The sequence below is a fragment of the Drosophila sechellia genome, chromosome 2R, assembly GCF_004382195.2.
Source record: "Drosophila sechellia strain sech25 chromosome 2R, ASM438219v1, whole genome shotgun sequence".
Classification (NCBI taxonomy): domain Eukaryota; kingdom Metazoa; phylum Arthropoda; class Insecta; order Diptera; family Drosophilidae; genus Drosophila; species Drosophila sechellia.
In genome coordinates, this window is record NC_045950.1 from 20,807,281 (window position 1) to 20,823,877 (window position 16,597).

Genomic DNA, 16,597 nt, shown 5'->3' on the forward strand with positions numbered 1-16,597 from the left:
GCAAATGCCGGAAACGCAAATTTTCCAAACTTGTTAGCCAGCCCAAGCTGCCATGGCGGCAGTGGGCCCACAACAACAGCATGAGTCCGACTTTTGGCCAAATATCAAGCCGCAGTAAGAAGTTAAATTGGAATTGGCCCAGGGCGAGCTGCGTTGGCGTTGCAAGTCGTCATGGAGAACTTTGCGTTACAATTGGCTGGCGGCTTCAGTGATGGGCTCCTGGCACGCAATGCCCGGACTAGGACGTGGTCTGTGGCGTCCTGCCGAAAACCCACCCAATCCCGGCTGTCCTGCAAGGTATCTAGTGCACTACGTTGGCTGGGAACGGAGCCATCCGACGCGTCGGATGCATAAATTTCGACTCCCAAAATAAGCGCAACAATTAAAATGCTAAATCTAAGCTGACGCTTCCAGTGCCCAGCTGACCTATCATTATGGCCGCTTGCGAATGATGCACTACATCCGCCGCGGAGTTCAACCATAATTCTTAACCCCGATCGCTCGGCAACCCAATCATTAGGCCTACGCACGAAGACGACCCCTGATCCGCAGATCGCCTGCTCGCAAGCTCCCCTGCTCCGCTGATCCCATGATCCGGGCAGACGCATATATCACCTGTGACGGGCTGCGAGGAGAATTATGAGCGGGCACCGAGAATTCCAGCACGTATCAATCTGGGAATGGTGAAAAATGCGCCCGTCGATCTGCAACCTTTGGATACTCGAGTCTGTATCCGAATCTGGTCCTGATCCTGATCTCGATTCCAGGTCCGATTCGGGCAATAAATCAACGATCCTATGGCCGCGGGCGCTCCATGTGCATATTCATAAGTTTGATTGAACTTATAAATCAGGGCTGGGACCATGGACCATGGGAGCTCGGAGAGTACTCTTCATTCCACCTGGCAGATGCCCCAACCAGCCGCGTTCACCTGCTCCGATGACCCCTCGTAACGGTTGTGCCAGAAAACTTAATTAATTTGACATATATCACGAGTTGTAGACCCTCTGCTTTTTGCCACCAAGGAAGAAATGCGCTAATGAAGCCGAGGCAAGCTGGGAAATATGTTTTGACTGCGTTTGCCAAGAGACCGCCAAAAAGTCGCCAAGGCATAATTAATCATGCAACAACATTCTTTGGCTTAGAGACCGCTGTGTAACCTTTTTTCAACCCGGTTCTTTCGGCCCGGCTAACTGAACTAAACCGCAGTTAGCCAGAGCGCAAAAACAAAGGCAGAATGGCCATAGCTGCGAGTGATATTAACATATCATTATGATAGCCATTAGCACTTTTAATTGATGAGTTTTTGCTGCCGTTCCGAGCCGCACTCTTCGCCAGCCCCCCGCCCCCTACCCCTTCCGCGTTACCAATCATTTGTCAATGGCTTTAGTTTTGGCTCAAAAGACAAAGCCCGCCGTCGATCTGAGTTGAGAACGCGAAAATGGCCGCAGGTCGCGAATTGAGACTGCGAACTTCGAGGTTTACGAATGCGTAAAATCCGTTTTGGGTGAAACAGTGAATGGGGAAAATGTGATGGAGCTGTCCAAATGGTAAAATAAAACTTGGCCAATATGGTAGCTATAGCAACGGACGCAGTGGTATGTGCACATTACCCCATCTAAAGTTCCTAACTAAAGGTACTAACAGTAAGCATCAATGTAGTGGATCAAAGATCACCCATCGAGGGGAGAAAGGCGTGGAATTATATTCATTGATTAATTTCGGCTCACCTTAATGGATCTGACTCAGTTTGGTGTCATTATGATTTTACAATCAATTAATGAACGCGGGTGAAAAGTGTCTGTGGCATTTAAGAGATATTTACACCTATTCCCCTGATGGCTAGTTCTTGTTTTATTTATTTGGCTGCCACTGCTAATCATATTTTGCGAGGCATGTGGCTTGAAACTCGAGTGAAACATGCAATTAAACAAATGCCTAAGAAGGTATACCGTTAGCCGAGGTCTCCAAAGGGTTCCAAATGCCCAGCGGTGGTTTGAGGTCCCTCTTCAAAGGGGGTTCAATCGGTTCTTTGCGGCTTCTTAAGGCTAACACGCCTTCGTGGTCTAAGCTTGCTTTCTTTCGGCCAGAATGTGCTTGGCACATGTTGGACACAAGCCCTGGACCCGCAGACCCGCCTCCAGACGCCAATTATGCAGTCCAGTCGAAGGATTCGCCCCTGGACACAAGACTGGACAGGATGTTAGAAGCCGACGGCAGTCGAGGCCCGATGAAAAGTCTGAGGAGACTGCAGAAAAAGCGAAAGTTGGGCCAAGATTTTGGCCAGCGGCCTTAACGGAAATGGAAATGGTTGCGGGGTCTTGGGGGATCTGGCCCCAGTGATCTCGGCATCGGGATCCTACGACGGGCTGGGCAATTAGGCAGCGCCTCTCGGACGTGAGCATTAAATTTCCAACTGAAAGTGGCAGATCCATCAAAAGTGAACGCAATCCATCATCCGCCGAATCACGGCGTGATGAGAGCAGCGCCGACATGGCCCAACTCCCGATCCCCATCCTTGTGGCTTATGATGATGGCCAACAGATTGGCGCGCTCGCAGCACGAGCTAAAAGCCTTCAGCTCCACCGTTAGACACCCAGGGCAGCTCTGAAAATGTATTCGCATTCTATACTTTGAAAAACAACCTTCAAAAATGTAATATATGAGGGATATTAGAACATCTATGTTTTGTGTAATCCGAAACTCTTCGAAGTTTGCACAGTGTAATCGGTGAAGCGGTTCATGTGGATGGTTGCCTATAAGTGGAGCGCGGCTCCAAGGTCACATTTAAGTGGACCCAGCTCAAGATGGAGACCCGATTCTTTCTAATGCCGCCTGGTCTACTTTCGCAGCTCCAGCGCGACCTGCTGGAGGGCAATTAAAACAATTGCAGGGACTCAGGGTCTGCATCTGAATACGAGTCTGTCTCGGACGTCTGGGCGATGTGGGCTGGCCAGGAACCAGGAGAGGCCTTTTCGCTGGAACCCAGCCGCACGCCCATTAGCGACAATCAATCTCGGCCACGCTGCAACGCAACCGAACTCCGGATCTCCGTGCTTTTATATTTGGGTTTTATGTTTTGCCGCGAATCGTAGTTTCTTGCCTCTTAGTTTTTATTATTTACGAATGCCACTTGCCAGATAACCCATAATTATGAAATTATTATTGGAGCGCCAAGCAGCGACGGCAGCGAAACGTATCTGTATCTCGAAGGCAGGCGATTCTGTGTATGCCGTCGGAAAAGCAGAAATCATTTCGGGCCGCGGCAACAGGAAGTTTTCGGTGCCGCGGGCCGTGGAAGTTGTTCAAAAATATATGCGCAATCTGCCGAAATAGCCACCACTTCTGTAGGCCTTCAAAAACGTTCGGTGTCCACCTTTCGACTTTTACACTCGATGAAGAAATTGAGATACCAGCGGAAAATAAACAAGACCGTTTGGTGGACAACCTCTCGGCTGAAGTTCTCTCCCGGAGGAACCCCAAATGAGGCAGCCAAACTTAATAAATTATATGCAAAACTGCCGCTGGGGAAATGGCAAACCAACAATGTGTCCAAAAGGCAGCGGGAAAGCCAACTTCCAGCAGGGGAAAACAAATGTTGGGCGTTCGAGGAACTCCGTTTTTGAATATTTATGAAAGGACAGGGTGATCCTCTGAGCTGGATACCAGCCGGATCCCGCAGGCCGCACATGCCGTTATGGCCAACTGCGGTCCTTGACTCCTTTGCAGATGTCCAAGGGCCAGCAACCTGATCGCCAAGTGGGTAAATATTACGGAAAGAAGCGATTTTTAAATGAAAACAAACGCTAGGGTCGATGTGGCATGTCTTGGCTAAACTGGAATGGTTCATCTCCTCCACTATGAGGACAACTGAACTGCTATAGCTTTATAATATATACATTTAAAATAAATTTGAAGTTCTTAGGGAACTTATTCAAACATTATGTTCTCAAGCTTTAGCCTGATCGCAAGCTATTCCAAGCTTGGAAACCATTTTGGGCACTCTGAACCACTTGATCCTAACCACAGAAGACCGACGGACAGTAAGAAAAATGGCTGGGTTGCAGTGCGATGATGGAAAGGAGGTGGCGGTGGGGCAGGAAAAGGAGCTGAGGGGGGTATGGATACTTTGAATGCGAGCAAGAGAGAGATGTTCATCGGAACGCATGTTCTTTGAAAATTGCCCATAATTATGCGAACGAACTTCAAACTGATTGTTTCTACCGGCAGCAGCGCAGTCCGAGAAACGAGAACCCAGAGCCGAGGATCGGAACCCAACTCCATCCCATAGCTCCTTGGACCATGGACCACGCTGTCCGAAAAACGCGCGTCCGTTGCATGCAACGTGGCAGGGATGGGATGGGATCGAGATCGGGACATGGCCAAGGGTATGGCTGTGTGGAATAGCCCGCTTGGCTGCAGTGAAAGAGAATGACTGTAATTACGCATCACTTTTTCTTAATTTTCATGCTGTGCATCTTGCGGCCCTTCCTCCTCGCAAACGGAGCGGATTGGAGTGGTGGTGAACGACGAGGACGAGGGCCGGAAGGGGTCCTCCATCTTGTCGCTGGGAACAATTTGAGCACTGAACTTGACCCACAAGTCGAGTCTGCGGCTTTTTGTGCGGCAGAGTTTTAGAAAATTGCTCGTTTCGTTGCGTGCATGTTTCCCAAAATGCGATCGGCTTGAAAGCATTTTGCGTGTTGTTTTGTCCGCTGTCTGTTTTCTGCTTGTTCCTCCAATGAGAAATCTAATTTAAAAGATACAAATTTTAAATTATGGGGTTTTCTTGGCTGCCAAAAATGTTTCGTTGTTTTTTCTTCGCTTTACCTTCCTCTTCACATATGATTGCTTCTACGTGCCGAAGACTCGCATTTTGGCATTTTGGATGCGATGGCAGATACGCAATTTCGTGGCGGAAATGCTGAATGTCAAGAGTGGCTTACTTAGACAGTGGTTGCATAACAGCTTTAAAGACAAGGGGGCTAGGAATAAGAAGGGTCTCATCACAGAGGGGTACTTTTTACACACAGTATTTATTGGTAACCAGATTCAAATTGAAAACTTCGCGCGCTTTTTGCACCCACTCTCGGTATCGATATATCGTTTTGCTCCCATCGCTACTGTGCTAAGGTAAACAACATATAAAATATACATTATTTCAAGGTTTGAAAATGTCCTTAGTTATTTTGTGAAGATTATTAATTATTTATTTAATTTATTTTAAATTCTATGTTATGATTTTTGTTATACCAGTAATAAAATACATTTTACATCGTAATTATGGTAGAAAAACCTTATACCTTTTCCAGCACTGCAGCTAAAGTTGGTTTCCTAATGGATTCCGATAGGTTCAATAACACATCCATACATCGATAACCATTTTCTTTTTGTTTTGCTAATGTGATTTACAAAATAGTTGTTTTTATTGAGAATTGTCGGCGGTATATAACATGATTTTGATGTAACTTCTGACATGGACACCGCCGGAGACATGGAGCACCTGGCCAGTGTGTCCTTCGGCGACTTTGAGCCGAAATCCACAGAGGGCGAAGTATCCTGCTATCGGAACTTTCGGGCGCAGGCGGAACATGTTTCGCTGGACATTTCGCTTGGGCAGAAGTCAGACACTCTATTTGCCGCCGACCAGACGCCCACGCCTACGCGACTCATCAAGAACTGCGACGAGGTCGGTCTCTTCGAGGACCTGCAGCACGTGAATCCCTTTGACATTGGATTTCAGCAAGCAGCGGAACGAAATGTCAGCGGCACTCCGAGTCGCCCAGAGGCTCCACCCAATGACGGCGAGTCTCTGCACACACCGCAGGTGTATCCCGTCGAGGCCCCCAACGCGGTATCAGTTTCGTCTGAAAATCAAGTCCCACAAAATGTCAGCTGCGGCGATATGGATGTGGACCAGCTTCTGGCCACGACAGTTACCTCGCCTTCCAAGGCCAGTCAAGATGGACCGCCACCGCTGCAGTTGATCCAGCCCCAGGTCCTAACATGGGTGCTGCCTGCTCAGACAGTTCCCATTTCCATCGCTACAGCAGATTCTAACAGAAACAGGGTGAAGCCGCCTGGTGCCATTCATCCCTTCATATTGCCGAAACCCACTGCAAAAGAATTAAACAAGACCAGTAGAAGACTCGACCCTATTCTGGTTAGTTGCAACCCACCCAATTACGAGCCCAGTAGCGCCAGTCTGACGCCCACCTCACAGCTGCCCATCAAGGAAAGATTGAAGGCCATTATCCACAGCAATAATAACAGACGCAGCTTCTCCACACCGCCCAAGGCTGCGAAAGCAAAAGATCGCAGTCGGGACGAGGATTGTATGGAGCGGCGAAGGGCAGCAGCCTCTCGTTACCGTAACAAGATGCGAAACGAGCACAAGGACCTCGTCAAGCAGAACGCCCAGCTGCAGCAGGAGAATCAAGAACTGCACGAAAGAATTTCCAGATTAGAAAAGGAGCTGCAGCAGCACAGGAGTCACAGCACCTTAGCTGGCGGTAAGCTTTGACAAACCGTTCCTGAATCCTTAAGCTAATTAATTTTCGTTTATAGTGGTGGCCGACCAGCTGCGGATTCCACCATCCAGTATAAACTTGCTCATCAATGTGCCCAACGTGTTAGTGCCTTCGTCCGCGACCAACGCAAGCGCGGACAAGAAATAACCAAGATGCCTTGTTTATTTATTTTCTAGTGCCATGTACATAATCCTAGCCTTGTAGTTTATTTGTACAAAAAAGCCTCAATTAAGGTAAATTTCTTCTGTATTCCAGTGTTGTGTCTGTGGTTATGATTTCCGTAAACTCTTTCTGTATCTCAAAAATGGAATTTTCGATATCCACCAGCTGGGGACTAAATTGCACAGATGATGTCGCTGGAGTTCGCAGCTGTTCCATGGTCATCTGTTCGGAAGAAAGAAGACTTTGAAAATCACAGAATACAATCTAAAATCTTTTATCACATACATCACGCAAATTCTTCTGCAGCTGATCACGCTGATAGCAAAGTTTCTGAATTTTGTTGTAATACTTTTGCGCCAGTGGAGCACCCTCCGTATCCGAGTAGTAGCGCTGGGCAAGGAGCTCCATTTCCTGGTTACGAATTTCATCTTCGGCCAGCTGCATTTCTTGGTTGTGGCGCCGACGCTCACGCTCAATACTGTTCATCAGCAGGTCCATGTCCTTCTCCATTTCCAGAATTTTGCGTCTCTGCTCAGACTCCTGTAACTTAGTGATGACCTCGCTCTTGCGCCGACGCACCTCCATTTGGTAGGTAAGCAGCATTTTCCGTTGGCAGGTGATGCGCTCCTCCTCGCGATGGATTGTGTCCTGGTAAACTCTCTCCATTTCCTTGAGGCGGCGGGCGTGCTCCTCTTGCTTAAGTCCTGTTTCAAGGCGTTCCATAATTTTCACCTCCTCCAACTCTAGATGACGAATTCGGGCATCGATTTCCTGGTTGTGCTTCATTAGCGATACTGCTTGATACTCCTGCTCATCGATCCACTCGCTAGGATATTTGAGAAACTTTGGATACACCCCCTTCGGAATGGGGCTGAAGTGTGCCATGAAACGCTGCGGGTGAAGTGCAAGCGCACATTTGGACATTAGTTTGCGCGCCTTGGAAAGAAGTTTGCTGATGTCCACTGGGTTCTGATCGTGGAAGAAGAAGAGGACTGATCGCTTGTCTGGCAGCCGCACGATTATCTCTCGATTAATCAAATTGTAGGCCACCACAAGAAAGACCGGAAACCAAGGTGGTTCCGAAAAGATGTTGTCCCACAGCGATAACCACTGCTCCTCTTCAAGGACCTCGGAAAAGGCAGTGCTCAGAAGGGGCCAGGCAAAATCTTTGGGCAAGATCTCCTGGGATTTATAAAACTTGCAAAGCTGTTCGTCACAGTGGTGCAGGATATTTTCACACATGGCCAGGTAATTGGAGGGCGGCAGCGGGTGAAATTCAAACCACAGCTGAAAATGGTTCAGGACAAGAGTAGCGATTAACTCAAAGCAAACCAGACTATTCTTGGGCATTCTCTTCACAAACGGAAAAATAAGGTGCGGCATAAAATCTGCGTGAGCTAAGACCTTACACCATTGAGCAAGGCAACTCCAAATCTTAATCACAACACGGCGTTGTTGATCGTTGCGAATCTTAAGCTTCTTGGACCGATTTCTGACCAGGAGAGGTGCTCCCAGTTTGATCAATTCCTGGAATTGTGGACCATTGCAGGGCAGGTCTAAGAGGGATGTCCAAATTAGGTACCTGTACTTTTCAGGATAGCAACCGTACTCTTTGAGCATGGTTTTTAGGCGGTGCGGATTGAGCAGATGTCGCAGTTCCTTGCTAACGCCTCCGCCGACGCTGCAGGGCGGCAGAGATTTCGGTTGTTTGAAAGTGGACTTCACCTGGTTGAGGCAGCGGGTCTGAGCTTGCAGGGCGTTGAAAATGCGGCACGTGGACCACACATTCACTTCTCCGCAGCTAGACGTTACACTCAACAGTTTTCCATCCCGGCTCAAACTCAAGCTTCGTGCATTGGAGCGCTGCACAATTAGTTTGTGATCCGTATTGGCTAAATCCAGCATGATCGCTTGGTTTCTGGTGGTGATTCCAAACACTATGCGCTCCTTTGGCTGCAAGAGGAAAGCCATTTGATGGAGAGTAAAGTCCGACAAGCGGTACATCTTTTCCAGATCAAAGGAGGCCACGCTCAGCAATAAAAGATACCCATCCAAGGTACTAAGGCACATCTTGTTGCCGTCGGGGGTGAAGCAGTAGCTGAGTAGCAATCCATCGGCAAAGTCGTAGTGCTGGCAGTCAAACGTCAAGTCCTCCTCCAAGTCACTGTCATCCGGGCTTCGGAGAACTATTTTCGGAATAGTTTCTCCGGCCGGTAGCAGTCTCAGCTTGCGATTCCTGGCCTTGATAGGCTGGCCCATCCGCAAAGTGGCCAATGAATGGGATGACCACACATGCAGCGAATCGTTAGAAAACCCAATAAAGAACTGGTCCGAGTGGGGCAGGAAAGCAGCGAACTTAAGAGTGTAGCGCGACTGATCGAAATCCAGCTGATGGGATATCTGCAGAGTATGGAGATTCACCAGAAGAGCATCGCTGCCGAAGCGCATCAGAGCGATAGAGGAGTGTGCATTCTGCAGGCGATTGCTCCAACTCAATTCATCGAGCGCTGCGCTTCCCACTTCTACGTCGACCCCAAGAATTGAGTTGTCCACGTCTATGATAAAAATGTGACCCGTTCTATTGCCCACAATGTAGTCGCTAGTGTGTAGAGGGGATGGGCGAATGAGCTTGGCCTTGGGCATTCGAAATCCCAGCCGCCAGTAGCGTTTGCGTACAAAGTCAAAGACGAAAACGTTGCCCCTGGAAATGAAAAAAGACTGTTTAAAAGAGTATTTCCTTATTGGTTCCCCAGTTAGCCTTACCGCTTGTCTATTACCACCAGCTTGTTGCTAAGTTCGTTGAAGCAGCAGGCGGCAATCTGGATGCGCAGTGCCTGACCTCCTTCCTTGATCGTGTGGTGAACGGTCAGGACGTTCCTGAAATTCGAAAATTCGTTGGCAACATCTCCGCCATGTGCCTAAAGCGCCTACTCACCCAGATTCGCTTTGCTTCAGCTTGAAAGGGTACTTGCGCATAGGAGCATCGCTCAAAGGCACTCTGCGCGCTGCCTCAGGCTGCGCGAGCGTCACATCAGAATCTCCCGTGTCTGAATCCTGGTATGTGAGTAGCTCCAACTCTTCCTCCGTGAAGTCCTCCTCCTCCACGTCAGTGTTGCCATCCCCATCGTCCTGCATCGAGTTCTCGATGCCATGAAGGGCCACCGAAGGGATTCCCGTGATCTGATCCTTCTTTATTTCTGATTTTATAATCCTGTCCATGTTATGGGCTCAAATGAGGACTAACTCCATTTGTCAAAGGACGTGTACTTTTGGCAATGAAAAAAGTATCAGCACACCCTAGTCAAATCATTTATCCGGCAAGGATGTTTACAAATGTGTATATTTAAAAACTGAATGCTTGTTCCCAGTTCCTGTGCATCCAATTGAACACCATCCAATTTTGCCGACTACAAATATTTCCAGTTCAATTAAATGAGAGAAAACTGCCAGCTAATCCCTCCTTGATACGCCAGTGGACAGAACTACTGCCTATCGAAGAGTGGTTTAGATATCGAACCAGCAAAAAGAACCGGAACCAAACAGATAATGTTTACTACGTTTGTTTATTTCGTTTACGTTTATCTGGATACACTTGATTATATGAGATTTGTTGATGACTGCGGATAAGCGAACAGCATGCGTGCTTACGAATAAATGGCCGTAACCCCAGGACGCAGTGCATCGGTGATATTCCTGCGCCGGCTATCAGCCTACTGAGCTTGAGAACTACAAATCCCCTCTAGAACATGGATCCGTATGGCTCGTCATCGCGCATGGCGTACCAGAAGATAGTGCCGTAGTTAATAATGTTACTTATTATCGTCAGGATACTCGCCGTCCAGGTGATCTGTTGAGAAGGGCAACGCGTGTTTAACACTTTTTCAATCTTACAAATAGCTCCGTGTGTCCACTTACCACCAATGCGTGGGCTAGGACGATGGGCAGGGCGAAGGCACTCAGCACCATTCCCGCGCTAAGGAAGTGAGCAAACTCCGATTTCGGATTGGTCTCATTTCCTGGAGTGGTTCTCTTGGCAATGAAGACCGGAAGAACTGACAGCACGTAGAACAGCAAAACGAAGAACGGATAGAAAATCTTCGTCGTGGGCACGGCGCAGGCCAGGATCAGGAAGGTAACACCAATGCATGTAAGAAAGGCGCAGATGAAGAGGCTGCACAAAGAGGGGAATCATTATCAGTCGATTGGCTGCAGGAGTGGGTGTAGTTGTAGACATACGCTGTGTGATGGTTTCAAAAGAGGTGTGTAGCGGGTTCCAGTTGGTGTTGATGTAGGCGGAGAACGTAAGCCATTAGATTTGCTAGAGACTGATGTGCATAGTTACCCTTTAAGGTGGCCATTGTATTTGTTTATAATTTTTCCTTTGTCGCTCCTAAAAATGACTCAGATGTGTAGTTCCAGATGAGCCAGTTCATCAGTATGACCGAAATATGACCATTAAAAATTATTTAAACGTAATATACCGATTCTAGTATATACCGTTAAAGATAATTTATGATATTCGATTTTATATTCTTTCATATGCATATTTTTCAATTCATATGCATATTTTCTCCGAACCTCCGTGGAATGCTTTATTAAAGGACTTAGCTTTGCTTTCTCAAGTTCTATTTAGTGAAAGCTTTTTCAATAAATGTCTTTTAACTGGGTCCGTTTATCAACGACTAATCAATGAAAAGAAAGCAATGAAAAAAGGAGTATTCCTCAACAATCTGTTACGAAATCATTTCCCGTAAGAATCAAAGATCCACTTGGGGGTATTTCTCCCAACCGATCAGGACATCAGGACCAATGCTCCACATATGTATCACCATGATTGTTTCCCGCTGCATACTCTTTTCCGCCTACCATAACTCCCGCAGTCCTTTGCTGGTGAGAAAAGCTCTTTGGCTGCCAATTCATTGATAAAAATTAAGCACGCCCTATCCCAAGCGAGGAAGCTGGAGGAAAGGGAAGGTCCCCCAAGCGGGGAGTAGACTGGCGGGGCTTCGGAATTCGTGAGTGGCAGCCACCTGCTAGCTGGCCGAGAGTCTCCTTGGCCTCGTCTCGGCTCTTTATGAATGCCCGTGTTTACTCAAAGAATAAAGGAACGGACGTGCCGAGCTTTCTAGCCCCACTGTGCGCAGGCGCTGCTTTTGACTACTGTGCCCCTCTGGTTGTTGTTGCTGCACGGCCTGCCCTCAAAAGCTGCCCGCAACATTTAACAGCGCGGGGGCGAACCTAACATTTGCGTCACAGCTTCTGCTTCTTCTCGGGCTTTTTGCCGCCGCCAGGCTCATTCAGTTTCTTCAGTATAACGGTATACGTCGACAGCGGAGCAACGCAGCCCAGGAGTCGAGTCCCATCCGCATATGTATATCCCCACAGCCATATGTCCATCTGAGCTTCTTCGCCAGCAATTTGTAAGAAAAGTGCACCATTTGACATTTTAACCAGCCGGTGGAGTGCAGCATAACCATTGCTAGGACACCAACTATCCGAAAATCCTCGAGAAGTGCAGTTGGCGCAGGTTACTAGCCAGAAATATTGCACGCCCACGCGAAAGTGCAAAAGTTCGGGGAGCAACCACCAGCAGCTGCCAATTGGATATATTCGCAAGTGTGTGCGAGTGTGGGTGTTGAAAATCAATAACCCTCGTCGACGTCGTCGTTCTGGCCAAAGCCCTATTAACCGGCCATATGGCAGTGGTGGCAGAGGTCGTGAAGTGCTAGATAGTTCCCATTCGCAATTGAGTTCTGAGTTCTCGAGAAATCCGCAAGTGCAAGTGCATTCGGTGGCAAGTGCAAGATGGCGGCTCGCCTGGAAATCACCGTTAGCTTGGCGCTCGCTGCAACGGTACTGTGCAGCATATTGGGTCATTGCGAAATGTCCGTTTACCCAGGTAAGCCTAAAAATAGCGCACTACACACCCATTCACCTATAAGCCCGTACACCCATGCACCCACACACGCAACCTGAGAGTTCGGGCTTGAATGGCGCAGGAGGAGCGAAAGCAAAGGAAAGCTGCCACCTCGATTTGTGTATCCCCTGCACTAGATACATGCATGGCGTGTCCTGCGAAGTGCTCCGAACCAAACCAAAACACCCACGCTCTTTGCTTCGGCAAAACTAAATAGTCAAGTAAACTGCAGCGTCGTAAATACAAAAATACACATAAGTGCTCTGAACGAAATTCTGCAATCGAAATTTACATTCATTCGTATGCATACGTTTGTTTCCCAGGCCATGCATTTTGTATAAATATATGTAATATGGAGTAGCTACATTCTTCGTAGCATACATATGAGCGCCTTAAAGCTTTTCCGTTCATCCCAACAGCTATAACAAATACTTCCTTGATTCAAGCGCAACAATGGGCCGAACACTACGAAAACAACAAAGTGCGATGGAATCGCCACGCACGTCACAGACTTCGGTTCCCAGTCCTCCGACTGTATGTTGGTCTCCCTCACTCTGCGAGAATGGCTCGGGTTGACCTGGGCGCGTGTGTAATTGGTCTATTTTTAGCCTCTGGCAATAAAACGAACTTTTGTTTGTCTATTTCGAATCCTTTAAGGCTTTAGGGGCAGACCACCGCCACTCGGCCATTCCTTCTATTTCTATTTCGACTTCGATTTCACTTTCTATTTTCCGACCGCTAACACGCAGCCCAGGCTCATTACCATTACCAGAATCACCTGCCCGCGCCCACTAATCCGATGACATTGATCCGATTCGAATCCGAATCCTTGCAGGATTGCGCCGTCGACCCATTCAGCCGCCTGTGATGGATCCGCAGAGTGAGCAAGAGTATGCTTTTCTGGCCCAGATGATGGAGCAGTATGCCCGCCGTCGGCTGCAGCAGCAGTTCGACCAGCAGCTGCACGAAATCAACCTGAAGATGGATCGTCAGCGGCAGCTCTTGGAGCAGGAGCGGTACCGCCAGCGGCAGCAGGAACTCCAGGTACAGCGCGAGGCGGAGGAGGACTACGAGTCCAACGGAAACAACCTGAACCAGCAGTACGACCAGTACGACAACGCGGAAGCAGAGGCCAGCTACGGCAGTCCGATGGAGGCAGTCTCTGATCTCCAAAGTCCTCCTTTGTACCTCCCTCGCCTGCCCAACCTACCGCCCCTGCCCAGCCTTCCGAATCGCCCCAGCCTGGGCAACTCCCCGAACAGAAACAGCGTGCTGCGCGAGCGGATTCCCTTCGCCGTAGGTCCCAACGACGCTCGCTTCTTTGACAACCCGAACGACCCTTCGGGGGAGCTGGATTCCCGGGCGCTGGAGGACTACGAGGAGTATGCTCCCATTGAGCCCACAACCGAAGTAGCCACCACCGCCAGTAAGACCAAGATCGATACGCCAGTGCCGGCTCCCGTGCCCGTTGAGCCGCCCAAGCTGCTGGACGCCGCTAACGCCAACTTCCACCGCATCAATCCCCAGTCAGCCGCCGCCGCAGCCGTGGCGGGAGTGAATATTCCCCAGAGCAAAGAACAACCACCCCATGAACTTAACGCACTGATCAACAAGCTGCAAAAGCAGAGCAAAGCGCCCTCTCATTTGACGCTAGTCAACGGAGGTGATTCCAGTCAGGAGCAGATTGTGCTGCGCCAACACCTGGGCATGAACAGCGATATGGGGGTGTACATAGTGGCCCTAATAGCAGGAGTTAGTGCAGCGGTGACCGTTGGGCTGCTTGCCCTCGGAGTAACTTGGTAAGCAACCCAGAGAAGCTCCCAATGCCTGTTCCAGAAGCTAACCAATATTTCTTGACAGGTTCCATAATCGACACAAGGCAGCAGCGGACGTGGAATACCCTGCCTACGGCGTTACCGGGCCGAACAAGGATGTCTCGCCGTCCGGTGACAGAAAACTGGCCCAGAGCGCCCAAATGTACCACTACCAGCACCAGAAGCAGCAGATCATCGCCATGGAGAACCAGGCCACGGATGGTAGCTGCGGCATGTCCGACGTGGAGAGCGACGACGACAACGAGGAGGGCGACTACACGGTGTACGAGTGCCCCGGCCTGGCGCCCACTGGTGAGATGGAGGTGAAGAATCCGCTCTTCCTGGACGAGACGCCGGCCACGCCGTCGAACAACCTGTCGTCCCAAGCCGCTGGAGCTGCCAATGCGGCAGCAGCCACCAATAACAACATCACACAGGCCACCCCCCAGCAGCCGGCCACCCAGAAGAAGGGAACGGTCAAGCCGAATATTAATCTCCTGAACGCATCAGCATCCTCAACGACCGGAGGGGAGGAGCCCAAGCAGAAGCGCAAGAGCAAGAAGTAAGGCGACTGGACTTTGTTTTCTCTCTTGGGGCAATTGGTAAAGTTTGACTGATCCATTGTCAGCCAACAGACACATCCTCTTACACAGAATCAGAAACAGATCATACTAGGTGCTGGAACCCATATATGCATATGAATTCCTAACAAATACTCCAGGGAATTTAATTCCGGGAGCCGCAATCCATACACACGACACTCAGCTATCTGTCACTATTCTTCCTTCCCCATATGCATAAGTCCGGTAATGTAATGTAATTGCTATGCAGTAAGAATAGCGCCAGTGAACCGTGAGTACCCCGGACCCAAACCCAATACCGAACCCGAACCCAATCCCAATCCCAACCCCATCCGCCCTGTTTCCACCCGCTGTCAGTTGCACAACGCTGATGATTCTATTACGATGCGGCATGCGTAATCCTGTGTTGCATGGCAGCGGGGGTTATTGTATATCAACTTTTTTGTCTCTGCGAATCGTTGGACTTGAGGTCTGGAGGAGCTGAGAAGCTCAGGAAGAGGGACAACCAACCGAAGCAAGCTAACATATTATATTATTATAAATATATGTATACACACACACATATTTATATATAGATATATATTCATGTAATTATTGTATTATATACACGAAGGCGGACACCTTTTTACTTACCTGTCTGTGTGGTGTACTATCTTCTCTCATTTTTACTACGCTTTGTGATCGATCCTAAATTATCTGTGTCAATTTAGAAATACAATTCCGGCATCCAACCTTTTTGCATGCGCATGCAAATATATTTCGTAGAGCAGGAGACGCGACTAGAGGAGAAGAGGATTATTTACAAGTAAAACTTAACAATAATTTCCCTGCACATTAATGTAAAGTAAATGAAAAACGACTGATAACACACAAAAAGAACACGCGTCTATTGTACAAAAAAGAGAAAACGATACGAAGAAACAATTTATTTACCGATTAGTGAGAGATTATTAGTGGAAACTATCAGCGGAAACGATTCCCAGCCCCCAAAACTACTATAGGAAACTGTAGCGAACATTTTACTATGCTGTATTCTCGATTGCTGTAAATAATCATGAAACATTGGGCAAAGGACAGAGTTAGGAACCATTGCGGCCGAAACAATACACTGAATACAACCGAATTGAAGAACTTGCGAGTTCAAAAACTAGCTAAAGAAAATACAACACGAATATTATATTTCTATTAACTAGGCGAATGCAAAGCATCTTGGAGCATTGAAAATTGAATTTGAATTCCAAATCGAAACTGACTTAGCCACAATAAAATGCGCATAGCATATGAATGTACGTTGAGCGTAATGTTGAGTTTGAAATATATATTTTATGGTGTTTGGCCAAAGACACGAAAATAATCCGAACTCAAAACGAGGAATCGTTGCAACTTGCAAGAGGAGGTGCAAAGAACACACTTTGTGAATGAAGAGCATAATTTAATTTATATTTATTCATGTATGATAACCGGAAAAACACAAATTATACAATATGCATACAGAATAAACTAAACTAACCGAAACCCAGCGTCTTCTTCTTTCCAATCAACACGTATCTGGACCCAACTTTCCGGGATTTTCCACATGTATCCTCAACGTAA

At 48.2% G+C, this 16,597-nt stretch overlaps 4 protein-coding genes across 4 annotated transcripts; 2 read left to right on the top strand and 2 right to left on the bottom strand.

Annotated features, from left to right (window-relative positions):
* The first annotated feature begins 5,357 nt into the window (after positions 1 to 5,357).
* Positions 5,358 to 6,779, top strand: LOC6618893 (cyclic AMP-dependent transcription factor ATF-2). The gene is made up of 2 exons (XM_002043105.2): positions 5,358 to 6,512; positions 6,568 to 6,779. The coding sequence occupies exons 1-2, from the start codon at positions 5,477 to 5,479 to the stop codon at positions 6,675 to 6,677; spliced, it is 1,146 nt and encodes a 381-aa protein (XP_002043141.1). The 5' UTR covers positions 5,358 to 5,476; the 3' UTR covers positions 6,678 to 6,779.
* Positions 6,695 to 10,175, bottom strand: LOC6618894 (TBC1 domain family member 31). Its single transcript, XM_002043106.2, has 4 exons — positions 9,628 to 10,175; positions 9,456 to 9,569; positions 6,978 to 9,393; positions 6,695 to 6,914 (listed from the first exon to the last, which is right to left on the bottom strand). Exons 1-4 carry the CDS (start codon positions 9,909 to 9,911, stop codon positions 6,759 to 6,761), a joined length of 2,970 nt encoding a protein of 989 aa, XP_002043142.1. The 5' UTR covers positions 9,912 to 10,175; the 3' UTR covers positions 6,695 to 6,758.
* A 61-nt stretch (positions 10,176 to 10,236) lies between these two features.
* On the bottom strand, positions 10,237 to 12,089 carry LOC6618895 (vacuolar protein sorting-associated protein 55 homolog). Its single transcript, XM_002043107.2, has 3 exons — positions 11,947 to 12,089; positions 10,608 to 10,863; positions 10,237 to 10,539 (listed from the first exon to the last, which is right to left on the bottom strand). The coding sequence occupies exons 1-3, from the start codon at positions 12,087 to 12,089 to the stop codon at positions 10,432 to 10,434; spliced, it is 507 nt and encodes a 168-aa protein (XP_002043143.1). The 3' UTR covers positions 10,237 to 10,431.
* LOC6621366 lies at positions 11,998 to 16,519 on the top strand. The gene is made up of 3 exons (XM_032714155.1): positions 11,998 to 12,591; positions 13,445 to 14,408; positions 14,470 to 16,519. Exons 1-3 carry the CDS (start codon positions 12,498 to 12,500, stop codon positions 14,987 to 14,989), a joined length of 1,578 nt encoding a protein of 525 aa, XP_032570046.1. The 5' UTR covers positions 11,998 to 12,497; the 3' UTR covers positions 14,990 to 16,519.
* The last annotated feature ends 78 nt before the right edge of the window (positions 16,520 to 16,597 follow it).